The 26,885-nt window shown below is 60.3% G+C and overlaps 8 protein-coding genes across 8 annotated transcripts; 4 read left to right on the plus strand and 4 right to left on the minus strand.

Annotated features, from left to right (window-relative positions):
- Positions 1–840: 840 nt before the first annotated feature.
- HRG_02499 (HMG (high mobility group) box domain-containing protein) lies at positions 841–3,079 on the plus strand (the record flags this gene model as incomplete). Its single annotated transcript, XM_044860970.1, has 2 exons — positions 841–1,153; positions 1,290–3,079. The coding sequence occupies 2 exons, from the start codon at positions 841–843 to the stop codon at positions 3,077–3,079; spliced, it is 2,103 nt and encodes a 700-aa protein (XP_044724603.1).
- A 664-nt stretch (positions 3,080–3,743) lies between these two features.
- Positions 3,744–7,844, plus strand: HRG_02500 (dynein associated protein; the record flags this gene model as incomplete). Its single annotated transcript, XM_044860971.1, has 2 exons — positions 3,744–4,142; positions 4,212–7,844. The coding sequence occupies 2 exons, from the start codon at positions 3,744–3,746 to the stop codon at positions 7,842–7,844; spliced, it is 4,032 nt and encodes a 1,343-aa protein (XP_044724604.1).
- Positions 7,845–8,232: 388 nt separating this feature from the next.
- On the minus strand, positions 8,233–9,141 carry HRG_02501 (SRP19 protein; the record flags this gene model as incomplete). The annotated part of the gene is made up of 1 exon (XM_044860972.1): positions 8,233–9,141. One exon carries the CDS (start codon positions 9,139–9,141, stop codon positions 8,233–8,235), a length of 909 nt encoding a protein of 302 aa, XP_044724605.1.
- Positions 9,142–12,167: 3,026 nt separating this feature from the next.
- On the plus strand, positions 12,168–14,598 carry HRG_02502 (reverse transcriptase (RNA-dependent DNA polymerase) domain-containing protein; the record flags this gene model as incomplete). Its single annotated transcript, XM_044860973.1, has 6 exons — positions 12,168–12,184; positions 12,245–12,326; positions 12,380–13,744; positions 13,823–13,923; positions 14,049–14,085; positions 14,176–14,598. The coding sequence occupies 6 exons, from the start codon at positions 12,168–12,170 to the stop codon at positions 14,596–14,598; spliced, it is 2,025 nt and encodes a 674-aa protein (XP_044724606.1).
- An 811-nt stretch (positions 14,599–15,409) lies between these two features.
- Positions 15,410–17,077, minus strand: HRG_02503 (zinc finger domain-containing protein; the record flags this gene model as incomplete). Its single annotated transcript, XM_044860974.1, has 5 exons — positions 15,410–16,137; positions 16,206–16,491; positions 16,550–16,597; positions 16,745–16,933; positions 16,985–17,077. The coding sequence occupies 5 exons, from the start codon at positions 17,075–17,077 to the stop codon at positions 15,410–15,412; spliced, it is 1,344 nt and encodes a 447-aa protein (XP_044724607.1).
- Positions 17,078–17,775: 698 nt separating this feature from the next.
- Positions 17,776–20,336, minus strand: HRG_02504 (fungal specific transcription factor domain-containing protein; the record flags this gene model as incomplete). Its single annotated transcript, XM_044860975.1, has 6 exons — positions 17,776–18,197; positions 18,249–18,472; positions 18,529–19,059; positions 19,117–19,274; positions 19,343–20,095; positions 20,190–20,336. The coding sequence occupies 6 exons, from the start codon at positions 20,334–20,336 to the stop codon at positions 17,776–17,778; spliced, it is 2,235 nt and encodes a 744-aa protein (XP_044724608.1).
- Positions 20,337–21,318: 982 nt separating this feature from the next.
- On the minus strand, positions 21,319–22,422 carry HRG_02505 (orotidine 5'-phosphate decarboxylase / HUMPS family domain-containing protein; the record flags this gene model as incomplete). The annotated part of the gene is made up of 1 exon (XM_044860976.1): positions 21,319–22,422. One exon carries the CDS (start codon positions 22,420–22,422, stop codon positions 21,319–21,321), a length of 1,104 nt encoding a protein of 367 aa, XP_044724609.1.
- A 2,513-nt stretch (positions 22,423–24,935) lies between these two features.
- On the plus strand, positions 24,936–26,030 carry HRG_02506 (CDP-alcohol phosphatidyltransferase domain-containing protein; the record flags this gene model as incomplete). The annotated part of the gene is made up of 3 exons (XM_044860977.1): positions 24,936–25,110; positions 25,184–25,560; positions 25,635–26,030. The coding sequence occupies 3 exons, from the start codon at positions 24,936–24,938 to the stop codon at positions 26,028–26,030; spliced, it is 948 nt and encodes a 315-aa protein (XP_044724610.1).
- Between the last annotated feature and the right edge of the window lie 855 nt (positions 26,031–26,885).

Genomic DNA, 26,885 nt, shown 5'->3' on the forward strand with positions numbered 1-26,885 from the left:
TGCTTTCTGTGCTCGTGCTTGGCTCGCCCATGCCTGGTGGCTCTCGCTCATGCCTGGCAGCTCGCCCGCTCGCTGGGCGCACCACGCTTCCGTCAAAAAGGAAGCAGCAGCATACATCCATACCAGGCCGCCCGGGCTCGGGGGCGCCGCTGAGGACAACGGCGGCAAGCTCGAGGCTCAAACCTTGGGACGCCGGTAGTCTCCAAGTCTCCCGAGACATCCATGGATGTTGGGCAGTTTGCTACCTGCCGTTTGGGGCGGGGAGTTTGGCGCCGGCCCCAAGCCCCGATGCCAGAAGCAGATAATGGGTGCAGAAACGAGCTTGTCCCAAGACGGTGTGTTCTGCCTGGCTGGCGCGCGCCCCTCCTCCTCCTCGGCCGCCGCCTCTGGGTCCGCTGCCGCTCGCTGCTATTGTGTCGTGTGTGCGTGTGTGTGTGTGCAGTGCAAGCCACGCATCTGGGAGTCAGCAAAGTCGACGGGCCAAATGCCAGACGGCTCCTCCTTCACACAAAGGACGCGGCCACCTGGCAACCAACCACCAGCCCAGCCCCCAGCCCGTTTCACTCCATCCTCTGCCCTCTCTTCCATTCTTCCAATCCGCTCTTCTCGCTCACTTTCCCCATTTCTCCTTTTGAAACCTCTTGCCCCCTGCCCATTGCCCATTGCCCCTCTCCCTCCTTCTCTCTCTCTCTCTCTCTCTCTCTCTCTCTGTCTCTCGTCTCTTGCTCTCATTGTTCGTCGTCCGCCGTAAGCCCCATGCCGGGGGGATGGATGCTTGCAAGCTTCACACCTCTCCAGGCCGCCCAGCAACGCTGACACCGCCCTCTGCACCCGGCAACAATGACCCAGGTGCTCGCCGTGGCAGCTCGACAGATGGATGCCGTGGCAGCTCCTCTGCCCCGTCACGTGGACCTCGGCAAGCAGTTGAAGGCCAGCCCAGCCTTCACCCCGGCCGCAGACCGAAGGCTCTCACCCTCTCCGCCCACCAACACCTCGTTCAGAAAGAGAGCTTCCACCCTCAGCGCCGTTGATGCAGGCCACGGCATGTTCGACTCGCCACCAGCAACCGCGCCTGGCTCCCATCTGCAGGATGGCTCCCGCGATATAATTTGTCTGTGCACGCCGGCCCCCAAGATCCCCAGGCCGCGGAACGGTGAGTCGTCGCTTCTTTTCTGCCCCGTGCTGAGTGTGCGCTTGCCTGTGTATCCAAACACGCGTGCTCAAACGCAGTGCGAGCTCTCGGGCGCTCCCCTTTCGACTGATCCTGATAGGCTGACAAGCTGCCGCAGCCTTCATCCTCTATCGCCAGCATCACCAGGCCCAGGTCACGGCCGACAACCCAAAGTTGTCCAACCCTGACATCTCCAAGATCATTGGCGAGAAGTGGAAGAACGAGGGCGACGAGGTCAAGAAGAACTGGAAGAAGCTCGCAGAGGAAGAGAAGCAACGCCACCAGAACCAGTACCCAAATTATCGCTACCAGCCGCGACGGGGCAACAAGTCCCAGAGCGGCTGGGCAAACACGTCCCCGACCGAAGACCAAGGCCGCTGCCAAAAATGCAACGGGAGAGCCATGAACACGCCGCAGACGCCATCTACTCCCTACTCGACGTCGCCAGCTGGCAAGATGGGCACGCCATCCCAAGGGCCCCCGAGCTTGCAGAGGCTGGACACGGCCCTCTCCCGCCGATCGAGCTTTGAGCACTCGCCCACCAGCACTTTGCCCTTTCCCTCCAAGCTGCCTCCAGTCAGAGACGTCGAAAGCAGCGAGCCAATGTCGCCCGAGATGAAGAGGCGCCGAGCCGACGGCGCCGGCGGCTACCACGCCATCAACGGCCCTCTCGGAGGCTACGGCGGCAAGCCGCTTGGCGACTTTCCCCTCACCCCGACCGAGGGACTCGCGCCCAGCCAGATGCCCCCATTTGCACGAACGACTCTGCCCGAGCTGGGCGGTCTGCCCAGATCACAGAGTGGCCCGATGCCTCCCCCGCTGCGACCGACGGCTTCGGCCCCCTGGCTCGACACGGACCCCCACGGCCGCCGACACAGCGGCTTTGACGAGTCCCTGCGCCTACCGCCTCTTCAGACATCGCTCTCACCGTCGTCATCTCGCAACTCGGGCATGGACACCCGGCCCGTTAGTCTGCCCACGGCAGCGCTGGTCATGACTCCCACTCGAGACAACGCCATTGGCCGGGCCGGGACGTTGAGAGACATGGTCATGTCCATCTCTTTCAAGCGCAAAATCGCCGTCCTCGCAAGCATCTGCCAACCAGCCCCGCCTCTGTCCAAGGAGAGCAACTTTGACGGGATTCGCGGAGCCTTCATCGCCGTCGAGGGGCCAGACATGATGCTGCGCCAGTCAGCCGGCATTGCCATCGAGAAAGGGCTCGTTGCGTGCGGCGAGATCCTGCTCAAGGTGTGGCGGGACGACAGCGATGGCCAGGAGGTGACGGGCTGGGACGAGGGGAACGCGCTGCCTCCTGGTCGAGGCGGTGGCAGCAAGTTTGGCGACTACTTCGAGCCCTATCTCAAGACGATTTCGGCATGGCAAAAGAAGTCGAAACAAATCGGCCGCCACATCACGGGAACGAGGGCGCTCCTGTCGAGCGCGGAAGAGCAGAGGGCCGACGGCGAGCGAGTCGTGGCTCAGGCTCAGTCCACGGAAGCCTGCACTCCGCCAGATGACGAGCAGGAACACGCTTCACCGGCCAAGATGCCGGTGGCATTGGCCAACGAGGGCTTCAGCCTGACAATCTCGGACAGGCACGCATGCGCGCTGCCCATCCCGGACACGTACTCGGTTATCGATCACTGGCAGTGGATGGCGACGCTGTGGCGCGGGACAGTATGCCCGGACCTGATTGTCTATGTGATGCCGAGCGACGCGGAAGAGAATAACGAGCGTAGGACGGTTGAGCTCTCGCGGCGCATGGGGCTGATTGTCGTCAAGGTGCCGGCGGGCAAGGGCCTCGACGAGGCCACGGAGCGGCGCCTGGCGTTCGAGGTGATGGAATGGATGAGGGAGGCATCTTTTCGGGAGCCTCTGCCTCGAGACTGGAGGTCCGAGCTTGTCTAGACTGGGTTCGCTAAAAAAGACAGGGGACGGGGGAAAGGGGTTGAGGGTCTTTTTGCTTGCGCTACCGGTTGTGCTACCGGGATGAAAGAATCAAGTGTGTGTCGAGGGACACGGGAAACGAACAATGGGAGGCGATACCTTGGCTGGACGAATCAAGTATCGTGGACCTTCCGAGAAGGGGAGTCTTATAGCCTCGCTTATAACTCGCTTATAGCCAGGTACTGCCGCTTGGAGTAGAGCACCAAGTCTTGAGTACTTGACTGGCATTCAAAAGTACCTCTCCGCGCCTGCAGCTATGCGCAAGGACATGAAAGTTCGGGCCCTCTACCTCTTGTGTCGACAAGACCGCAAGCATTTGGTAGGTACCTCCAAGTAGCCAAACACACAGGCCCTGCCTCGGCACTTGCTGGCAGGTACCTTGCACTTCGTACGGAGTACATGCCATGTATGCCCCCATGTTTGCTAGGCCCTCAGGGACTTAGACGCACTGTGCCGATTGGGCGCGTCTATTTGCACGACAACGCGCTTGTCACGTCCACCCACACCCATAACAGGCACTGTCTTGCGTACCCTCGACGCAGCTCAGCTTCATCCGCCCCCCTGACGCCAACACCACCAACGACCTCGGCGCCACGATGCGTCAGCGCCCTTGCCGCTGCCCATGATGCCCGATTTCAAGCCTGGCCAGACCATCCAGCTCAGCGATGGCCGCAAGGGCATCGTCCGCTTCGCCGGCCAAACCCACTTCCAGGTCGGAGAATGGGTCGGCGTCGAGCTCGACGACAAGACGGGCAAGAATGACGGCAGCGTCCAGGGACAGCGCTACTTTGACTGTCCCATGGGCTACGGCATGTTTGTCAAGCCCATGATGGTCACCATCCTGTCGCAGCCCTCGTCCGCGAAGCCCCCGACCGCCAGAAAGCCTGCCCGCCCCAGCAGCTTTCATCCCGGCATGACGAGGCCCGCCCCCGGCGGAGACGTCGCCTTGACCAAACGGATGAGCATGAACGCACCGAGCCCTAGCCCGGGACCTAGGACGTCCCGCCGCGCAAGCCTCGTAAAAGTAAGCGATGCCGCCCTGATCCGTCTGCTTACCCCCAAGCGCTAACCGGCCATCAAGTCTCCCATCAAGTCTCCCGTCAAGTCTCCCACCAAGCAGCTTCTCAGCGGCCCCCCGAGTTCATCTGCCTCGCGCACAGGCACGCCGTCGAATGCTCGCGCCACTTCCACGGGCGCCAAAACCCGGGCCCCAGTGGGCGGCCAGCGACTGTCGATGGGCCCTCCAGCCGGACCCGCGACTCGAACCGCAAGGCAATCGTCTGCATCTTCAGCCACCTCGAAGCCTGGTGCCGCTCCCGCTCGGACGGCTGGCACGCGGGCGCCACTTGGGGGCGCGCGAACACTGTCACGGCCGGGGTCCGGCCGGCGACCTTCTGGCGATTCTCAGGCAGGACGCGACAGCGGTTCCGCCGACGATGCCACCTCTGCCTCTCCTCCCAAGAGTGATGCCGGGATCTTGTCGCCGCAACCCACGAGTCCGGTCATGGCTCGGACTAAGAATCTCGAGAAGCTCGCCGATGCGGCTTCGTCGGTTACACCCTCGGCCGCTGCTCCAAAACGGACACCTGCAGGGGCCGCGGCGTCACGATCGACCGGTAATGCGGCCGCGAATCGTGAAATCGAAGACTTGAAAGCCAAGCTCAAGGTTCTGGAGCGCAAACGAGTCGAAGACCGCGACAAGCTGAAGCAGCTCGAGAAGGTCCAGGGGGAGCGAGACAAGTTCGAGGGCATTATTCAGAAACTGCAGCAGAAGTATCAACCTCAACAACAGGAAAACAGCGACCTCAAGAAACAGCTCAAAGAAGCGGAAGAACGGTTCGAGGCCATCGAAGCCATGCAAGCTGAGCACGACTCTGCCTTTGAGCTTGCCGCTCTCGACCGAGAAATGGCAGAGGAGACTGCTGAGGTGCTGAAGATGGAACTCGATACCCTGAAGCAGAAATCGGAAGAGCTTGAGCTTGAGGTGGAGATCCTTCGGGAAGAAAATGCCGAGTACGGCAGGGGCATGTCGCCGGAAGAGCGCGCCAGCACCGGATGGCTGCAAATGGAGCGGACAAACGAACGACTACGGGAGGCACTGTTGAGACTGCGCGACATGACGCAAGCGCAGGAGGAGGAACTACGGGACCAAATCGCTGGACTGGAAGAAGACCTAAAGGAGTTCAACGCCGTCAAGGAAGACGGGGGGGCGACAAAGGAGAAGCTCGCGCAGTCCGAGGCCGCCGTCGACGATCTCCGCCAGCAACTCGACGCTGCGCTGGGAGCTGAGGATATGATTGAAGATTTAACTGAACGTAACATGAGCATGTCGGAGCAGATCGAGGAGCTCAAGGCTGTCATTGATGACTTGGAGAATTTGAAGGAAATCAACGACGAGCTCGAGGCGAACCACGTGCAAAACGAAAGGGAGATGCAGGAGGACCTCGACTTCAAGGACAGCGTCGTTGCAGAACAGGCGCGTCGTGCCGCGCAGCAAGAGGAGGCATTTGAGGACATGGAGTACACACTGTCACGATTCCGCGAACTCGTCACGAGCCTGCAGGGCGACTTGGAGGACATGCGCGCTTCTCAAGCCGTCACTGAGGGCGAATCGGAGAAGCTCAATGACCGCTCCCGGGCCATGCTGGATTTGAACATGAAGCTCCAGATGTCGGCAGCCAAGGCGCAGGTCAAGACGATCGAGCTGGAGCTCCGTCACCTGGAGGCCCAGGAAGCCGAACAGCACCTCGGGATTGTCAAATTGTTCTTGCCCGACAGCTACCGGGAAGATCAAAATTCGGTCTTGTCTCTGCTGAGATTCCGCAGAGTAGCCTTCAAGTCAAACCTCCTCAACGGCTTCATCAGAGAGCGTGTCAACGGACAGCCGCATCCTGGCCAAGAGGACGATGTATTTGCCGGTTGCGACGCCGTCGACAAGCTGGTCTGGGTATCGGCCATGTGCGATCGGTTCGTCAACGACATCAGTCACTGCTCCCTTGAGCAATTCTCCAAGTATCACAACGCCCTGGCCGAGCTCGAGCCGGTCGAGCGTGCCATGAACGCGTGGATCGACGGTCTACGCCGCGACGATCTCAAGGAGAAGAAGTGCGCCGACGAGCTGCACCGCACCGTCGCGCTTCTCTCTCACCTTGCAGAGGTGCACCTTTCGACCGGCCTTTCCAGCTTTGCAGACGACATTCATATGAAGTCGCTTGTCATCCAGAGCCAGCTAGAATCGGCGGCCGTGTCCTTCAACACAACGAGGATCATGTTGCAGCGTGCGCTCCCGCCGGAGAGCGAGGGCAGCGACGGCGACATGACGCAACAATTGGCCAAGGCTTTCGACCTTGCCATCACCCAGACCAGGGGCACCAAGGTCATCGCCGGCAAGACAGTGCGTGCTCTGGAAGAACTCAAGACTCGATCGTTGTCGCTCGTGCCGGATACAAAGGAGGCATTCGAGCAGTGTGAGGCTGGCAGCCAAGAGACGGCAGAACTGGCCCGTAAGATCGGCAATGCCATTCATGGCCTTCTAACCCAGGACGAAGGACGAGCGGAGCCATTCACCTTTGGCGAGGTGCAGACTGCAATTCGCCAGGCCGTCTCGGAGACGGGCGGTGCGGGCGACTCGAACCCTCTCTCAGTCTACATGTCGAAGCTCCGCACCGTCAACAGCCAGATAGCAGACCTAGCTGCATTGGCCACAGACCTCGACCAGACGCAGGAGTTTGAGGTCAGCCCTCAGCCTTGGCTCCTCCGGTCCCAGGAGCTCAAGGCCCTCAAGACAGTGCCGGTTGACGCAGAAGAGGAGTTGCGGCGCCTCAAAGAAGAGCACAACGAGGCCCGTCGCACGATCGCGCAGAGAGACGAGCATCTCAGCACCGCCGTGCTCAAGATCGAGACGCTCGAGTCTCGGATGCGGGATGCGCAAGCCAACATCGAGCGCATCTCCCACCTGCAGAAGCAGCTGGAGGCGGCGGGAGAGCAAGTCGGCAGCCTCAAGGAGGACATAGAGAAGCAAGACCGGGAGCTCAAGAGCCTCGAGGCGGAGCGCGACAAGTGGAAGAAGATTGCCAGCGACAGCCGAGCGTATGCCGACGGCGCCGATGCCGCTGGCATGAAAGCCGGCCAGGAGCGGGCGGTGGCCACGGCGCGGGAGATGGAGGCGCTCAAGAAGGACATTGAGAGCCTGCAGTCGGCGGTGCGGTACCTGCGCGAGGACAACCGGCGCGCCCGCGTCAACGAGCAGCAGAAGCACGACTGGCTGGCCGAGCCGCTCAGGAAGCAGACGAGCGTCGCGGAGCAGCGCAAGGGCCTCGTGGCCGCCGAGGCCAAGGACGTACTGGGTGAGCTGGTCAAGATGGCGTCATCGGCCAACGTCTTCGACCTGGCCGCACTGCCCAAGGACAAGCTCGCGTGGCGGCCTGCGCGGTCGACGGCGCAGTACCACGCCGCGCGGCAGATGGAGGACTACGCGGCCTGGACGGCCTGGCAGGAGTCGGTGCTCAAGAAGTCGGCCCTGCTGCGGCGCCGCGGCGGCGGCGGTGGAGAACATCACAATAGGGGCCCGGCGGTGCGCAACCCGGCGGCGCAGCTGCAGATTAGGCTGCCCGGCGCGGACGGCAAGGCGATGGCTGGCACGGGTCTCGGGGGCGACGGCGTGCAGGTCGTGGGATCGCGAGAGTGGGAGGCGCTGCAGGGGGATCATCGGGTCGCAGCGGCGTGAAAGGGGCAGGGCAGGGCAAGGCACCGCGAGAAACGAGGGGGATCCTGTACAGGAATGACTGCGTGTGTGGCCTTTGATAGATACCCTCGCCGAGCTCGCGCTGACGATGCCTGTTTCTCCTTTTCCTCTCGCCTATGATGCTCATGTTACGTTTTACGATATTTCTAGGGGCGACCCAAGGTTTTTGTTCTCGTTGTCGTTCCCAGCTTGTAGCAAGTGAGCCTGAGCAGCTTGCCCGCTTGTCTGCCCCGTGATGAGGGAAACTCTTTGACTATGCCTCTGGGCTACTCGTTTTTTTAACGCGAGTGCCACGCGGTCCTGCGCAAACCATGTGCTGCGTCCATGGTGTCCTAATGCCGCCCCGCCAGCGATCTCATGCCGAACCCGCTCACGCCCTCGCCTTGCCCTTTTTATCCTTCTTCTTCTTCCCAGCGGCCCCCTCGTCCGCCGCAGCGCCGCCTGCAGCGCCGCCTCCAGGCCCAGGCTGCTGCTGCTGGCCAGCCATGAGGGCGGCCATGGGATCGCCGCCGCTCTGCATCTCCTTCATCATGTCCTTGAAGAGGTTCTCGGAGACGCCGCCGCCGGTCATGGCGGCGCTGAGGTAGGGCAGCAGCTCGCCCATCTTCCAGCCGCGCGGCACGGCGGGGCGCGGGTAGGGCGCGCCCTCGGGCGGCTGCAGCTGGCCGCCGATGCGGACGCGCAGGCCGGGGCTGTCGTCGGCGGTGGGGTTGGCGGCGAGGTGCTGGGCGACGAGCAGGTACAGGTGGTGCTTGTTCTTGACGGCGGCGCCGGCGCCGGCCTTTTTGAGCCCGACCTTGACGCGGCCCGGGTTGGCCCAGTCCTTGGGGTGCACCTTGTCCGGCTCCAGCAGCGTCTGCAGGCGCAGCCGCGAGCAGGCGTGGGCAATCTCGCGCGCCAGCGGGTTGCGCACCGCCAGCCGGGCGCTGACGCGGCGGCCCTCGGCGCGGGAGCGCGTCGCGTCGAAGTAGACGGGGTACAGGCTCTGGAAGCCCTTGTAGACGCCGTGGTCGGCGTCGGACACGCGGGTAGGATCGCCGCCGCCGAGGCCGGCAGGGTCGAACATCTGCGGCCGCGCCGCTGGCGAGGGCTCGAAACCACCACCACCACCACCACCACTGCTCCTGCTGCCGCCGCCGCCGCCGCTGTTGTTCCCGGTGGGGATGCGGCGCATAATGTCCGCGTCGGCAAAGTCGTCAATGTCGCCCTCCTCCGGGTCCGACGACGCCCCGGCGTCCGGGTCGCTGTCCGAGACCTCCTCCACGCGCGGGTGGGACATGGTTTCTGATGCTTGGTGAAGCCGAGCGGGCTCTCCTAGCTGGCAGGCTGGCTCGTCGTTCGTCGAGAGCGAGCTCAGAGCAGGTCCACGCTTCGATCAGCACAGGACGTCGGGGCAAGACGTTGTCGAGGCTCGAGGGTGTCGGGGTGGAGTCTGGAGGAGATCGGAGACAGTCGTGGTGGGTGTCGGCTGGGCAGGACCAGATATGGCGTTTAAAGGCGAGGCTCTTGGGGATTTTCGACGACGGCGGTAGTCAGGTCAAGGTGGGTCTGTCGGTGAGGTGAGGTGGATGTTCCCCGCGGCGGGCTTGGGAGAGCTACAGGGACCTTCCTGGGCGCTTACATAAGTCAGGCATAATGACCATCAAATCAATCAACGGCTAACAAGAAAGAGATACAGACAGTTTGACGAGTCTCGTTTCATGCATTTGGATCTGTGTATATATTTATTGACCTGACCACGGAAAACCGCCCGAGATGATGACGAGCTGCACACCTTGTCCTTGCGTCTCCAGATGACCAGCGTGACCGTGTAAGCAGGTGCCCGCGTCACCCTCTTCGCCATGCCTGCTGCGGCCACGCCCAGTTCATGCTACTCGCGCCCTTATATATCAAGCCCGGCAGAGAATCATTTAGTAGAAGAAATGAAGAAAAGGCGGGGAACCGAGCCTTGATTAAAAAAACAAGGCAATCCCCCTGTCGATTCGTGTTCCTTGCACGGCACAGACGCCGTGGACATTTGTCGTTGGATATCCCATGAGGCCCCCCAAACGCCGCGTTCCAGTCCTGATCACCGCCGTGGTGAATGATGAAGAAACATAAGAAAGAGCTCGCCAACCGTTGTCGCCCGTGTCCGATGCATGTATGTCGCCGCTTCCTCAGTTGGCGCGGATGTGAGCGTTTTTGAATCTTGTCCCGGGAGGATGCGCATCCTCGGCAAACTTGCAGAACGGATGGCAGCACATGCCGTCCTTGATGCTGGGGCACTGCCAGTGAAGAAGGAAAGTAGTTAGATAAAGGCCAGATCTGGCATTGCAGGCGGGCCCAAGCACTTACATGATGTCACGGGCTGTGCCCGGCTGGTGGACCCGGTTGTACCGGGTCCGGTGGGTCGTGCTCCGGTGGCAACACCGGCCCCGCTCCGCGGACCCAGAAGCTGCGAGAACATTCCGAGAAGGGCAATATAAGCTCGCACTCGAGGCTACGCCTCGAGTTCAGCTTCTTTTCCTCCTTAGCTCTAGATAGACAACACCTAGGCACCTGCTTGTTGAATAAACTCCGGGCCAGCCTTTCACATATCTAGAGCTCCTTCTAAATACCGCAAGCTGCAGACTGCTCGTCAGGATGGACCAGCAGAGTGAGAGCCCAAGTCTCCAGCAGCAATGGATTGACCAACGCATTCAAGAAGCGGTCAATGCGACTCTCAGCCCTCTACAGGACCAACTTTCCTTGCTGATGGAGCAACTCGGGCGAGCGCAGCCGCAGAGCGCCGACTTGCAATCGCCGCCAGTGGCACGAGGATTGGGCGAGCACGCCTGGCTTGGGCACGCCCTCCCAAAACCTGCGGTACTGGAATGCGGAAACCGTTGCCCAACCCACCCAAGTATGACGGCTCACGGAAGAGCTACTCCGCCTGGGCCAGGCAGATGCGAGACAAGCTGGACCTTGATGCACACTACTACAGTGGAAATCGTTTCCCGATTCGAACAGGCATTAGCTGAAGCCGGGGGAGCAGACTGGCCGGACAGTGCAAAGATCGTATTTCTAGAGAACGCAATAAATGCACGCCTCCAAGAGAGTTTGGTCACAGCCGTCCTACCCGACGACTACCAGGGATGGCTTGCGAGAGTTCAGGAAATTGCGGGCAGATTGGAGAGACTGAAACCCGGTAGGCAGCCGACGTCGACTGAGCGGACGCCTCAACAGCTACCAAGGCAACGACCCAAGGAGGAACCGGAGGACCCCGACGGAGATGTTAAGATGACGGACATCAACCGTATTGGCCACGAGTCGAAGGGTCGTCGACATGTCGATAAGAAGCCGAAGGATGAGCGCCGCTGCTATCGCTGTGGTCGGACGGATCATCTTATCGTGGACTGCCCAGCCCAGGTGGTCTTTCCTGGCGAAGGGAAGCAACAGCGACCTAAAGCTGCGCGCATGAAGAAGCCCGATGCCGCAGATGATTCGGAATCAACCGCAGCATCCAGTGAGGACGAGTCGGCGGGAAAAGACTAGCCCCGGGCGAAAGCGGGCGCCGGGGCCTGCAAAGGCAGACATCCGGGACTGGGAAGCGTTCAAGCCACGAATGAATAGTCGGACTGTATTAGTCAACGCGCGGGTAAACCGAGGCTATCGAATACGCGCCCTTGTCGACTGTGGATGTGACTGCTATGCCGTGATCGACGAAGCCCTTGTTCGGAAGCTGCGGATACCCTTCGTCGACTCGAAACCACGAGAAATTGGGGGATTCTCAGAGTCAGCGAAGAGTGTCATATCCCCAGGGTCGTGGCTGTTGTGGTCGAGACAGCTGGATTTGACGAACGTGTCTTTGCATACGTGATCCCAAGCCTGGGCCAGGACATGTTCCTCGGCCGGCCTTGGATGGAGAGAAATCACGTCGTGTACGATGCTGCCAAGCAGCGAATGTACCATGGGAGGGCAGGTGTGACGATACGCCTCATTGGGCAGGAAGAGCCCGCCAAGATACGCGCGATTCGAAGCGCAAGACTCGTGTCGGCAGCCGTATTCACGGCGGAGTGTCGACGCGCAAAGAGACGCAAGAAGTGCAACGCGATCTCGATTCATGCAATCAGTTTGTCGGATATAGAGAGGGCGCTTCAGCCGAAGCCGCCAGTCGATCCGAGCGAGAAGGTCCCGGCAGAAGTGCTGAAAGAATTCCGCGACCTATTCTCACCAGGAGAGGCAATGAAGCTGCCGCCACATCGACCGGGTGTGGATCATGAAGTCAACCTGCAGCCTGACAAGAACGGCAACGAGCCACCCCTTCCGTGGGGCCCACTCTACAACATGTCACGAGAAGAGCTGTTGGTCTTGCGAAAGACCCTGAAAGACCTGCTGGACAGAGGATTCATCCGAGCGAGTAGCTCAGCGGCTGCCGCGCCGGTGCTGTTCGTGCGGAAGCCGAATGGAGGGCTGCGATTTTGTTGCGACTACCGAGCGCTGAATGCAATCACCAAGCGCGACCGATACCCACTGCCCTCATCGCGGAGACCCTGCAGAATCTGGCCAAGGCTAAGTGGTTCACCAAGTTGGACGTGGTGGCCGCTTTCCATAAGATCCGCATGGCTCCGGGACATGAGGGAAAGACTGCATTTCGCACGAGGTTTGGGCTCTACGAGTGGCTCGTGTGCCCTTTCGGCCTGAGCGGCGCCCCGGCATCATTCCAACGATACATGAACAGTGTATTGCGCGAATGGCTGGACGACTTTGTCACAGCGTACCTGGATGATGTACTGATCTACTCGAGCGGTTCGAAGGCGGATCATGAGGCTAAGGTGCGACGAGTTCTCCAAGCACTCGCCGACGCTGGGCTGCACCTAGACCCAGCGAAGTGCGAGTTTTCGGTACAAGAGGTCAAATACCTTGGGTTCATCGTCAACGCAGGGAAAGGAATCGCCTGCGACCCCGAAAAGCAGCGCGCCATCCGCGAATGGGAGGCCCCGACCACGGTGAAGGGTGTCAGAAGCTTTCTGGGCTTCGCCAACTATTACCGGATCTTCATCCCCGACTATGCCAAGATCACGCAGTCTCTGGATGCCCTGCTTAAGAAAGGAACTGCCTTTCATTGGGGACGAGCGGAGAACGAGGCGTTTCAGGAGCTGAAGCGACGATTTTGCGAGTCACCGGTGCTCAAGCAGTGGGACCCGAGCCTCCCGACCTTTTTGGAGACGGATTGCTCAGGCTACGCATTGGGAGGCGTCCTGTCGCAGGAAGGCCCAGATGGACGTCGACACGCATGCGCCTTCTTCTCGAAGCGACTTTCGCCAGCGGAGTACAACTATCCCATTCACGACAAGGAGATGCTTGCCATCATGAGATGTCTCGACAACTGGAACGCCGAACTTAGGAGCTGCGGCCCATTTACAATCCTTACCGATCACCGCAACCTGGAGTATTTCATGACACGCCAGAAGCTCACGGAACGGCAGAGCCGTTGGGCAGCCGAATTGTCCCAGTTCGACTTCAAGCTCGAGTATCGACCGGGAAGCGAGGCTGTCGTGCCTGATGCGTTGTCCCGCCGTGAACAAGACAAGCCACAGGGCATTGACGACGAGCGGGAACAAGGAAGAATGATACAGTTGATACCGGATAGTGCCATTCCATCATCGACAAGAGCATGTATCAACGCGATGAGTTCTGACTGTTCAGAGGCATCCACCCTGCCGAAGATGAAGGTCTTCGAGGTAGCGGACCTGCAGCAACTCTGGGACGAAACGGTGGCGAAGGACTCGATATTCCGGGCAGCCTATAAGGCAGTCCGCGATCGCGAGCGTGCCTTCCCGCCCTCGCTGGGCCTGAAGATCCAGATTTCAGAATGTGCGATCGACGCAGGCAAAAGGCTGACATTCAGAGACCGTATTTGGGTGCCGGGTGGATCCGGAGAGGAGGGTAACCAGGAGGAAGCTGAGAAAGACCAGTTGAGAACCCGCATTGTGCAGCAGTCGCATGACTCTGTTGCGACCGGTCATCCCGGCAGGGAAGGTACGCTGGCTATTGTGGCTCGGCGATTCTACTGGCCTGGGCAGTCCCAGCTGGTTCGCCGGTACGTAGCCAATTGCGACACCTGCGGCAGAGCACACATCTGGCGCCAGTCGAAAAGGGGATTTCTCAAGCCTCTGCCGATTCCAGATCGACCCCGAAGCCATTTGTCCATGGACTTCATCACAGATCTGCCGCCTACTGGACCGAGCAAGGCAAGGTACCTGTGGGTGATTGTGGACAGACTGACAAAGGCTGTGACCTCGAGGTGATGGACAACATGGAAGCTGAGCCGTGTGCAAACCGTTTTCTCCAGTGTCATTACCGATTTCACGGAATGCCACGGTCCATCGTCAGCGACCGCGGGAGCAACTGGCTAAGTAGGTTCTGGAAGAGGTTCTGCCGTCTTGCAGGTGTCACGCAGAAATTGAGCACGGCCTATCATCCTCAGACGGACGGAGGGCCAGAGAGAATGAACCAGGAGATCGAGGCCTACCTGAGAGCCTACGTGTCGTACGTGCAGGACGACTGGGGAGAACTGCTCCCTGCCGCGCAGCTGGCACTCAACAATCGTGAATCCGCAGCGACCAAGATCAGCCCCTTTTCGCTGAGCATGGTTACCACGTCGATCCCATCAGCGTCGAGGAATCGGAAGAGCCACCGAGGCATAGAGAGGAAAGCAGAGCTGATAGCCTACTCAGTCGCCTGCAGGAGGTCAATGAGTACATGCAAGCAGTGATGGCCTCCTCACAGCAACAACAAGAAGAGGCTGCCAACGCAAAGCGACAGCCTGCGGAGCGATTTGAAGTTGGTGACAAGGTGTGGCTCTCGATGGCAAACTACAGATCGCCACGACCGTGCAAGAAGCTCGACTGGCTGCATCACAAGTACACAGTCACGAAGGTAATTAGTTCGCACGTTGTTGAGCTCGATGTTCGTGGCTCAATTTACCCGCGATTTCATGTTGACCTTTGCGGCGGGCGCATCAAGATCCGGCTCCTGGCCAAAGGTAGATGACGCACAGCCACCACCGGTACAAGATGAGTCCGGCACGGATCTGTGGGATGTCGACGAGATCCTCTGCGCGAGATGGAAGAAGCGCGGACGAGGGGAATTCAGGCAAGCACTAGTGCGATGGACGGGCTACGCAGAGCCGACTTGGGAGCCAGTTGAGTGGTTGCAAGGAACAATTGCGATGAAGGCATTCGAGGACAAGTACGGGCCAATCAAGACCAATGATGGCCCTAGGGAGAGGTACGAGACGCTGGCAGGAACGCAAGAACCCCGCAGACGCCGACCTGGTCGGAGGGGACAAGGGGTAATGTCACGGGCTGTGCCCGGCTGGTGGACCCGGTTGTACCGGGTCCGGTGGTCGTGCTCCGGTGGCAACACCGGCCGCTCCGCGGACCCAGAAGCTGCGAGAACATTCCGAGAAGGGCAATATAAGCTCGCACTCGAGGCTACGCCTCGAGTTCAGCTTCTTTTCCTCCTTAGCTCTAGATAGACAACACCTAGGCACCTGCTTGTTGAATAAACTCCGGGCCAGCCTTTCACACATGATGGCCGTATATACAGTCGTCCTGCACGCAATCCTGCCCGTTAGTGCATGGGTTCTGCCTCGCCAGGACGGATATCGCGTTAATCTCATCCGCGCTTGGCTTGTAATTGTGAAAAAAGTGGCACGCATCGCCTTTTGTGCACGGCCCGCGCAGGAAGTGATTGTTGCACAGCTTCTCCTTGTCTTTACGCTTCTTGATGCATTCCAGGGCCTGCATGCTGACGACGATGGGCTCGTCCAACCCGCGAGGGCCCGGGTTCCAATCCAGCTGCTGAGGCGGGATCTGCTGATACTGTATCTTGGACCGAGTGACCGCCGCTGCAAAGGGCCTAGGCGCGACGGGGACTCCGGGCTGCGGAGGTGGGCTGCCACTCGAGATTGCGTTGGCGTAGGACATGGTCGCCGAGGCCGCCGGCGTGTTGGCAGAATCGATGCTCGTGGCCGGGCTTGCTGTGCCTTGGTTCCACGCTGACAAGGCGGGTGCCGCATGACGATTGGGAAAATGCTCGGTGCGAAAGAGGTCCTTGCCGATGTCGAGAATATGGACTCCGGTGGCGACGAGCTCCTTGGCCGTGGGGGAGCCCTCGATGACGGCGATGCACTGCCGCGTGTTTTCGTCTTCGAACATCTCTTCCAAGAACGGGGCGTATTCTGCATCGTGAGAGATGCCAAGCAAAACGTGTCTACAGTTGTGATTTCGCAAGTGCCACCTCGTAAGATCTGCATCGCACACGGCTTCAGTAAGCAAGCTCTCCCCGCCCCCATGTCGACGAGTATATGGGACACACCTTTTAGCTTTGAACTTGCCGCGTCTTTCTCGTGGCCAACATCGACAAAATCAAACGACGCCTGGGCCTGGCTGAAGCCGGCCGCAAAGTCCCTCAGGTCGGCGAGCACGTCGTGGCGCCCCTCGCGACCAAAGGCCCTGGCCAGGCCACCGAGGTCGGCAACGACCTTTGTCACGATGTCGACATCACCCGAGCGGTTGTCGCAGTGCTCTGCAATGGCCGACTGGAGAGCCAGGGCGGCGCGCTTGCCGCCCTCGACGCCCTGCTGCATCCAGCGTTCGCGAAACTGCCACACGGTAGCGTCAATAGCCGCCGAGGAGGAAAGAGAGAAGTAGACGACATACAATCAAACTGTCGCCGTCGATGACGACCAAAAGGTATGAGTTGCGACTCTAGAAACGAGGCAGAGGTATCATTAGCAAGCAAGCCCACGCACACGCAGTCGCAATGCCAGGCACGCACAGAAGCCCACACGCAGCCGCACGCCTGCATGAAGGCCGGGCGTGCCAAGGCATGGGATGGGAAAGGCCGTGCCGCACCTTTAACTCTTCATTCTCCTTGACGACCCATTCGGAGCGCGCCTCACACGTCTGGAGGCGCTGCTGGAGGTCGCGGCGAGAATTGGTGGCATCGGAAAGGTCGAGCTTGCACAGCTGCAGCTCGTCGAGGAGCTTGGTGTTCTGGAGGCGGAGACTGTTCTCGACTCGGTCGCAGTAGACGAGCAGATCCTGTGCCAAGCGTCAGTCGGCCGACGGAGAGGCGTCAAAGGCTGTACAGACCCGAATCAGATGGTCATTGGAGTCCCGGTGCTGCTGCAGCTCCTGGAAGCGCTGCACAAAGTCGACGATGCTATGATGCCCTTGCTGGGCCATGATTGCTGTGTTGGTGCTGGTTTGTGCTTGGCTCTAACTTTTCCGCCCTAGCAGTCGAACCGGCGGGGCACAGACCGCTGGAGGATGGATGGATGGAAGAGAGGGATCAAGGGCGGTGGCGAAGACGGGCGGATGCGCTGGCGAGGATGGCCCTGGGCAGCTCCTTGAGCTTGGAGTAGAAGGAGAAAGAAAAAGGAAAGAAGAAAGAAAGAAAGAAAGAATGAGGAAGAGGACGAGACGAGAGGGGGGGGGGAGAGACGAGGTTCTGCCGCCTCACCTCGAGTGACTTGCCCAAGACCAAAGAGCTGTCAGTAATGGAACGTCTAGAGCGTCGTTAGTAGTTACCGTGCGGGTGCTCGCGGCTGGCGACATGCATTGTCTATTTTCCGTCGTCCCGCTTCCCAGCACTTTAATTTTTAACTTTTTCCGCAAGTCCTGCCCTCGTCAAATACGGCGCTTGGAATGAAGGGACTGGGTCTTTGAGTGCTGCAGATTGTGGGGAGGGGTTGCGCTTGTCACGCTAGGGGGTTCCGGGTACATGGAGGTGCATGGCAAACAGCCCAATCATGGTTTGCTGCCTCCTGGCAATAGGCGCCCTCTCAATCTATCCAAACCAAGACCTTACTGGCAATCATCAGGAACCCGAGACTAGGCGTGCATGCGCCGGCAACGAAAACAAGCTGGTGTTACATCGTCCGTCACCACGCAAACCCCTGCCGCCCTGGCGCCGCCTCCCCGCCAATCGTCGCGATGCCCTCGGCTCCTCCGTCGTCTGCCACTCCGCCGTCTGCCGCTCCGCCGTCTGCCGTCCCGCGCGGCTGGAACTGGTTCAACATCTGCCACACCGTGTCCTCGCCAAGGTCCCCTCCAAACTGCCAACCAAACGTCGTCGTCGGCGCTGCCGTTGTTGGCCCTGCTTCGCCCACGTCCTGCATCGCCGTGAGGTCGTGGTAGATCAGGTCCGACGTTGGGAACACGGGCGCCATGGCCGCCAGCATCTCTGCCGGCGGCACGCCCCAGTCCGATGACTCTGGACCCGTGCCATGCGAGAAAACGCCCCATGGGTCGTCGCCGTCGTTGCTGCTGCTGTTGGTGGACGTGACGCCCGCCGGAGCTCGAGCTGCACATGTCGCCGCTTCTGATATGCTGCCTGCCGCGCTTGGCCACGCACCCTGGCTGCCCACGGCCCGCGTCAGCTTGGTCAGGATGGCCCTGAGCACGCCCTGCGCCGACTTGGCCAACGGGTTTCGCTCCTGTATGGCCGCCAACCGCTCAATCGCCCAGTACACCTTTTCCGTGCACTTGTCTCGGAGCTCCGGCTGCTCCAGAGGGAACAAGATCAGCACCGACGAAATCAACACAATGGCGTCGAAGCTGCCAAAGAACAAGACGAAGCTGCCCGAGCTCCAGAGTCAGTTCCTGGGCTTTTCTTTTTCGCGCGCTTGACTCACCTCCTCCATGCCTCGGGTGGAGCCTCCTCGAAAATCACGCGCTGCAGCTCGAGCAACTCGAGGCTCGCCCTCATGGCCGCCACCCGGCTCTCCCTCCGGTGGAAGACGTACGGTCGATGAAGCGCCATCAGGCTAAACTCGTGTAACTGTGCAAAGTAGAGTCTCGTCTGCGGTACCCAGCAGGTGTCTGGAGAGCTGTCCCAGCGCCTGTCGGGGTCCTTTACGCGGAAGGAAGCCGGCTTCTTGTCGTCGAGCTCCAGGATCCTTTGGTGGAGCTGGCCCACCCTGGAGAAGTCGTTGGGGCCCGGCCCGTCGTGATCCAGGTTCAACATCTCCCGCAGCGGCTCCGACAGCGCTTGCAGCCAGAGCGCTCGGGTCACGGGCGTCGGCGGGTCCTGGCTGTCGCGCCTTGGGACAATCGGCCCAAGGCTGCCGTCTGGACAAGGCAGATAGTCGACGGGAATGGACGGCATGCGCTGTCTCCTATCAACGGTGCCCGGCCGCCCCAGTATGATGGACATGTTGATGTCCCTGGGCCAGGTCAGCGTGCTCCTATTCTCGCCCCCGAGTACAAGCTTCTTGACGCACCAAACCGCAAGCATCATGTACAACTGCCTCCGTCTTTGGATCAGCCACTGATTCTCCAAGTTTGCCTCGAGGCTGGCGTCCTGGGGCTTCGGGTCAAGGCCATCGCGGTGCATCCCAAGTTCTTGGGCGTCTCGGATGGCGATGCTGATCATGTGCCACTGTAAACGACGCGCTCGTTAGATGCCATGGGATCCATGTCTCGCCGCGCTCAATCTCAACCACGCACCGACTCGGCCACGCTGGCGGTAAACTTCAAGAACGAGGCCCGCAGAAACTCGGCCTGGACCGTCGTCAGGGACAGGCTTTTCTTGCCGAGCAGAGTCACAATGGAAGCGCCAGCCTCGCTGTACTCGCACGCCAGCTCCTCAAACGTCGTGCCTTCGGCGTACTTGACGCCACTCAGCCCCGAGGACTGGCCGTCGGAGACGAGCAGCAGCGCCATGGCCATGACCTGGAATAGCGCGGCCGGGAAGGCGCGGAGGTCGGGCGACAGGCCCTCGGGGCCCTGGGAGGAGAGGAGGCCGGCCGGCAACCTGTTCCACTCGTCGAGCTGGCGGAGGAAGACGTCGGGCTGGACAAAGTCGTACTGCCAGTTGAACTCGGCCAGGAACATGCCGATGAGCTTGGTGGCGTAGGACGGGGCCGGGAGCTGCCTGGCCAGGCCCTTGTACTTTTCCCGCACCGCGAAGCCATGCGGCTTGGGCTCGGGCGTGCAGACATCGCCCGCATCGGCGTCGGCCGCCTCGATCGTCTTGAGAAAGGCAATGGTCGACGGCCCGCCCGTCTGGCCGTAGCCCCACGTCGCCGCCGTCGACGACAGCGGCTCGTCGTTTCGGCGGTCCGGCCCGTCGCCACGGCCCGCAGGGCCGGCCGTGCGCAGCTCGTCTTGGTGCCGAGCAGTCGGCGCTCCGGGCTCGTACCGGCACGACGACGCCTTGCTGCGGGCCCGGCAGTTGGCGCAGGGCAGTTCGCGATCGCACTGGGGTGGTGTTTGTCAGTCCGACTTCGGAAACAGCCTCTTCTCCCCCCTTTCCTGTCTTACTTTTTTCTTTTCGTAATCCTTGCTCGCGTACCTTTTGTTTCCGCCGGTGGCATTCGATGCATGACACCACAACGCGCTTCCTCTTCCTCACGGCAGCCGCCCGCTCAGACGGCCGAGCCCGCACTGCCTCGTGGCCGCCGCCGCCGCCGCCGACGATGCTTGAGCCGCTAGAAGCCATTCGCCCTCGAGAAGCACGGTGTTAAGGAGTAGGCTTAACGTGGCGTTTTGCCCAAGCCCGCGAACTCTGCGATGCTGACCTCCATCGACGCAAGCGGCGGGTGAGTTTCCCGAGACGCATCTTGATAGGTCGTTCGTTGGCAACCCCGATCGGGCCACTTGTTTCACCTCCATTTGAGCTGGCTGGCTTGATGGGCACAGCACGTCGGGCTTGCCGAGTGGGGCTGTTGTCATTCTTGTACGACGAGTTGACAGCTGCCTGGCCGCAATAAGCAGGCCGCACGTGCGACTACCGACATGTCAATAAACGGCACTGGATCCTGGTGTACTGACCGACCTGCCTGACTACTAGTTAGATACGGGAGACTTGCATCTTCATCGCTTTCCAGCACCTTCTTCAACTTAAGCCCCAGAATTGCGGCCGTCTTGCTGTCCTCGCCAAACCGGGGTTTGCATCTTTGACAGAGAGGCCCGTCCATCGTCGTCGTCCTCCCATGAGAGGACCCCGGCAACGAGGCTCGGAAAGACAAAAGACAAGCAAGAAACGCGCGTGGGCGTATGGCCTCGCTCAGGCAGGGCAACAGCAGCGCCTGGTAGACCGAGCAAGCCCGGCGGGCCACTCTTGTCTGTAATCGTCCTCATTCACAAGGCATCTAGCTCATGTGATTGTGCTTGCTATCTGGATTTTCGACAGGCATCGATCTACTCCGTACATACGACGATATTCGCCAACCTAACCGGTGACTCCGTGGCTCGTGGGTACCCAATGAACATGTGTGTGTTGTGTGTGTGTGTGGGTGTGTTAAAGTATTGCAGATGTGGGTTTCTGCCCTGGCATGCGTCATGTGACCGAGGCTTGAAGCACCCCCGGCAGTGAGCAGCCGGCGCCAGAATAATACCAAGGCGCCACCACCAGGGCAGACAGGGACGGCCGCTGCCCTTGGACGCCAGCATCGAGCGGCCGGGATCGCGGTGCGACCCTGTCAGCGCACTCTCTCGAGGTATGCCTTCCAGGCCTTGGAGCGGTACCTCTCGGCCTCTTCTTGGGGGTCTCCGGCCTTGAGGATGCCCCGTCCGACAATGACAATGTCGGCGCCACAGACCCCAATGATCTTCTGTGGCGTGTTGTACTGCTGGCCCTTGCCGTCGCCGTGCACCCCGCCGTTCCGCTCCTCATCCTCGGGCGGCAGTTGGCAGCCCGGCGTCATGTGAATAAAGTCGTCGTCGGGCTCCGAGTTGAGGCTCTCCTGGGAGACAAAGCCCATGACAAAACTTTTGTGCTCTCTGGCCGCCTCCACGCAAGCCTGCGTGTACTCCTTGTTCATGAAGTTGCCCTGGCTCGACATTTGCGCTAGGATGAGCAGGCCTCTGGTGAGGGGCGCCTCCTCGATGCCGGCAAACAGCACCTCGTCACCCCCGGCCATGTTCTTGGACAGGCGGGGGGAGTTGGCGGGCTCGTACTGCTGGGTGACGGTGGTGACGGACACGATGCTACCCTTGCGCCCCTCATCGATCCGGCGAACATTCTTTACGTCGTCGTTGGCGTCGTCGCCTCGGGTTGAGGAGTCGGGATCATCGGAATCGTCCGCCGTGGGCGTGCCCACTGTGACCGACGTCCTGACCTCGTAGGGGTATCGCTCGAACCAACGTGACGCGGCATTGGCAAGCGAGGTGACGGACGCCTTGCCCGGGACCATGTTGACATTGACAATGTGAGCCCACTCGATGATGCGAGCCGAGCCGCCAGTGTACTGCATCTCCACCGTGTTGCCAATGTCGCCAAACTTGCGATCCTCGAATATGAGGAAGCCGTGTTTGCGAGCCAGGGAGGCAAGCCTTGCGCCGGTGCCCGTCTGCGGATGAAAGTCCCAGTTCGAGACCATGTCATGGTGAGTCTTCAGGACGACGATGGAGGGTCCGATCTTGTCGGCGAAGTAGAGGAGCTCCCGTGCGGTCGGAACGTCGGCGCTGAGGCAGAGGTTGGATGCCTTGAGACCCATCAACTTGAAGAGGTGAGCAGTCAGAGGGTGAGTGGCTGTCTCAGCCCTCGAGGCGTACGTCGCCTTGAGAGTCGGGTGCAACGCCATGATGGCACCCGGCCGCTTGCGTTCCGGGGACGGACCGCGAAGCTTAAGGAAATGTGTTTGGGAAGCTGGCGTCTTATGGAGGAGGACGATGTCCCCTGGCGTAACGGTGGCGACTGAGTTGCGGTGTTCAGAGGCAGAGGGTCGGAGATGCTTGGCTGACGCTTTGGTCACTCCGGGATCCGGACACACGGGTTCGTTGGGGGAAGCCCCAAGCCGCCAGGTGGGCGACAGTCAAGGCGCGGGGTCTGGCGAAACGGCGTCGAAGATTCACGGGGCGCGCAGGCGACGAGGGGTGAACCAAGCGCGCCAACAGACGGCGGTTGGGTATGTTGTCGTTTAAAGCCCCCTCAATCGTCGACGCCTTGAAGAATCCGTCAGTCCTAGGCTGGGCCAAGGAGAGGAAAAAAAAGTCGAGACTTGAACGGAGAGATCAGCAGATGGAGAGAGGGGCCGCAAGTGGACCGGGCCAGGGGGGATGGGGGATCAGATGAGATCAGATGGGGGGGGGGCGCCGCTGTCGAGAGAGGGAGAGCCAGGGTCAGGCGGCGGCGGTTGATGCAGGAGAGGGCGATGGCCATGTCAACAGCAGAGGAGGCGGATGTTGCTGTTGGACGGGGATGAATGAGATGCAGCACAAGGGGAGAGGAAAATTGTGCGGGCGACGTGTGGCGCAATTTTGCAGCTGCAGACTGCAGGTCGCTGGGCGGGGGCGCGCTGTGGTGCAGGGCCTGTCCGCTGCGATGCGCGCTGAGAAGGGAGCCCCCCTTACAGGACAGCACCAGCGGCAGCAGCAGCACGGCAGCAGCCAGGAGAATATGGGGGCAATACCATGGGGGCCTTGTATGTAACCGGTACTGTTCGAGTGCATCTGATACTTAAGGTAATATCGGTACTTTAGAAGCGAAGGTACCTTGGCCACCTCACTCATTCTTGGGTGTCCCGTTAGTTTAAGGTAGGTACTGTACCGATCAAATGCTCCTCACAGTATATCAACCCAGCATGCGTGCCCCAATTCCAAGCCTCGACCAGACAGGCCCAGGCCAGCCACCTGGAGAGGGGCACAGCGAGTGAGTGGGTGGGACCAATAACTACCACCCGGGCCTATTCCTGCAAGCTTACAGATTGACAGGGCCAACACCAGACGTTGAATGGTCTGATGTGGCCAACCGGCGGTTTCTCAGCTCTGCCAGTTGGCCATGGCCGCCGTTGGTCGTCAAATTATATGTAACACACCATCCAGCACGCTTTCGTCCCATTCCGCAGAGGGGGCCAAGGACCGTCTTTTCGCTGGCTGTGCTGCATGCTGGCGCCAAGCGACCACACCCTCATGCACGATCTGGCCGCCACTCTGTTACGTACTTTGCGAAGAGACCAGTCCGCATGTGCAAGGGGTAGCGCTGCTCCTACGCAGACGAGACTCGAGCCCTACGTACTGCAGGACATGGGAAGCGGCAGATGGCGTTTGGAAGACGAGACACCGGTCAACCGTCCTCGATGCAGGACAAGCGACCGCATCGTCTCTGGGAGCCCGCGGCGGCACCATGCTCCCCAGTTTGCGGCCCATAACTTAACGTCCCCTCTTTTAGGCTGCCGAGGCGCCGTGTCGAGGCTTGGGGTAGGTGGCTTGTATTTGCCGTGGCGGAAAGGCTAGGCCGGCCTCGAGGAACAGGGGATGTCAAATGCCTTGATTGCTTCGACTTCTGCCCCGGTCAGCCAGGCTGGAAGGCAACACTCAGCCTCGGGCATAGCCTGCACGGAAGAGCAAAGGAGCTTGCATGTTTGTGGCTCGCGCTCCTCCTTGTCTCGCAGAAGGCAAGACGTGGGACTCGAGTGTAGTCCTCGTTGCGCCACGATGGCCTCATCGTCAGAGAACAAGCCATGATGGTGACGTGTGGGCGGCACCATCTTGTGAAATATTCCGAGCTCGGCGTTTCAATGTTGCGAGCTCCGCGAGTCCGTCAACGCTAGGCGAGCTTGCACTGGGAGCCTCTGAGCTCACCAGGGAGTGAAGTACCTTAGTAATCAGCCCGAGACTCCCGCCCATCCACCACCAACAGCCAGCTTCGGGTCCGGACCATGGCCTGACGGGCTTTACCCAAGCAAGTACATGTACCTGACCCTGCATCCTTGGCTGCACCCTGAATCCTCGGACCGCGTGTTTCGAGTACCTCTTGTTGGCCGACGGCGTCTCTTGGGACAGAATCTCTCTCCTTTCCAACTCGCCTCGTCATTTCTTCTTCGCGTCCGCTCCTTTGCCCCTCCCCAGACAGGCCTTTGCCCTTCTTTACTTCTTCTCCCCTTGTTGGCGCCGCTTGTTCTCCTTCTCCATCCTCCTGTTGGCCAACCGAGTACAGCTTCCTCGGATCCTTCGGAAGTCAAGAGGTCGCTCACTTCTCCTTCGCCTTGCGCGAACCATTCGACCTCGCCATCGTCGCCTCCTCCGCCGCTCTCATTCTCGCCATCGAACTACCCGTTTCCGCCGCCTCGAGACACAACCCCCCCGGTGACTCGCTATGCCTTCCCGCCAGAGCCGCAAAAAGTCCCCCAAAGCCCGCGACGCGCACGCCTCGTCCGAAGAGGATAGCTACGATGCCTCCGTCAACGGCAATGGCTCGGCCATGGCTGCCTCGGGCGACCGCGCCTCTGTCTCTGGCGAGAACATCTTCCTCTTCTGGCCCAACATCGTCGGTATGCATCATGTCCAGCTCTTGAAACCAAACGCCAACGAGGACCCCTCACTGACCTCGCGCCGCTCCGACAGGTTATTTCCGAATCATCCTCGCCATTGCCTCCCTCTACTACATGCCGTTGCATCCCCGAACCTGTTCCGTTCTCTACAGCATTTCCGGCCTGCTCGACGCCCTTGATGGCTACGCTGCCCGCATCTTCGAGCAGTCGACCCGCTTCGGCGCCGTCCTCGACATGGTGACGGACCGCTGCACCACGTCGTGCTTGCTCGTCTTCTTGTCCTCTGCTTTTCCCCGATGGGCCATCCTCTTCCAGTGTCTCATATCGCTCGACTTTGCCAGCCACTACATGCACATGTACGCCACCCTCGTCGTCGGAGGCGCCGATTCGAGCCACAAGAACATCGACAAGAGCCAAAGCCGCTTGTTGAATCTATACTACTCCAACAAGGTGCGTGAGGGGCCGCACAATCCGCCAAGCTCTTCACCTGGTCGTGGAGCGGCAGCTAACTGGCACCTTGGCAGATTGTCTTGTTCATATTCTGCACCCTCAACGAGCTCTTCTTCATTGCCCTCTACCTCCTGTCCTTCTCGTCGCCTCTCCTGTCGCCCAACTTGATCAAGAGCGTCGAGGAGTCGAGCGGCGGCATCGTCCAGCCCGGTGCGCCCGTCAACGCTTCCCTCTTGAGGCAGATGTTCCCGGACCCCTTCAGCGCCGCGGCCCTAGAGATGGCCCGTGCCAATAAGATGGACTCCAACGGCCCTTGGATCTTGGCCGGAATCAGCTTCCCCGTCATGGCCATGAAGCAGTTCATCAACGTTGTCCAGCTCGTCAAAGCGAGCAAGTCGCTGGCCGAGGCCGACATCAAGGATCGCAGGGCCAAGGGTCTCCCCAGAGAGGTCAAGGTCAAGACCGGCTGACTGCCTTCTGAGGTTGGGGAACACGTGGCTCCAATGGACCGACCATGGCCCGGCAAGGGTGCTGGGCGCCACAGCACTGACGACCTGCGTTGAGCAACCAGTCCAGTGCTATCTAGGGCGCATAAGCTCCCTGCTTTCCGGGACGCCCACATTGAAATGGTCACCAACTCGACAACTATTTTTGCAATGTTCATTTGGGAGATGGGTCACCTTGTATCTGCATGGTTCGGCGCAAAGGGAACGGGTCTGGACTGGACAAGGTTGCGGGCACCGGCAGATTGCCGGTGCTTGTTTGATGCTGGTTGGGTTGCTTTTGGTTTGTCTGGACAGACCCTTTCTCATTGTTCTCTCATGCTTGTCAACAGGAGCAGCCGGGGCCCCTCTCTAAAGTAAGGGGGCACGGGGAGAAACAATCTTGGATGCGATCTACCCAACGATCAGGCCCCCCTTCTAGTTTTACCCACGGCTGGGGAGACCTCGCTTTGTATAGATAATGGGGTCTGGGAGAACACGGTCTCTATCTAGACGGAGCCAGTTCCGTTCTTGTCTTTATTGGGGGTCTTTCTGTCCGCGCTAGATGTACTGTGTACCAGGAACCACCTCACGAGAATGTGAGGGACGAGATTGAAGAGGGATTAAAAACACTGGGGATGTCTTTGGTGGGATATCTTTGCCATTACGAGTGTTTCAATGATATGCTGATGGTAAATATTCAAGCTCGTGCCGTGGGATGCCCCGTGTTGTGACACGACAGGGAAAGGGGTCGCAAAGCAACAGATGAGCATCCGGGGACCTTCTCCTCGCGCGTCTACACGACGCGGTCTAGGCGATAATGGGGGTCAATTAAAACAAGGA

This window comes from Hirsutella rhossiliensis (assembly GCF_020360975.1).
Source record: "Hirsutella rhossiliensis strain HR02 chromosome Unknown scaffold00002, whole genome shotgun sequence".
Lineage (NCBI taxonomy): Eukaryota > Fungi > Ascomycota > Sordariomycetes > Hypocreales > Ophiocordycipitaceae > Hirsutella > Hirsutella rhossiliensis.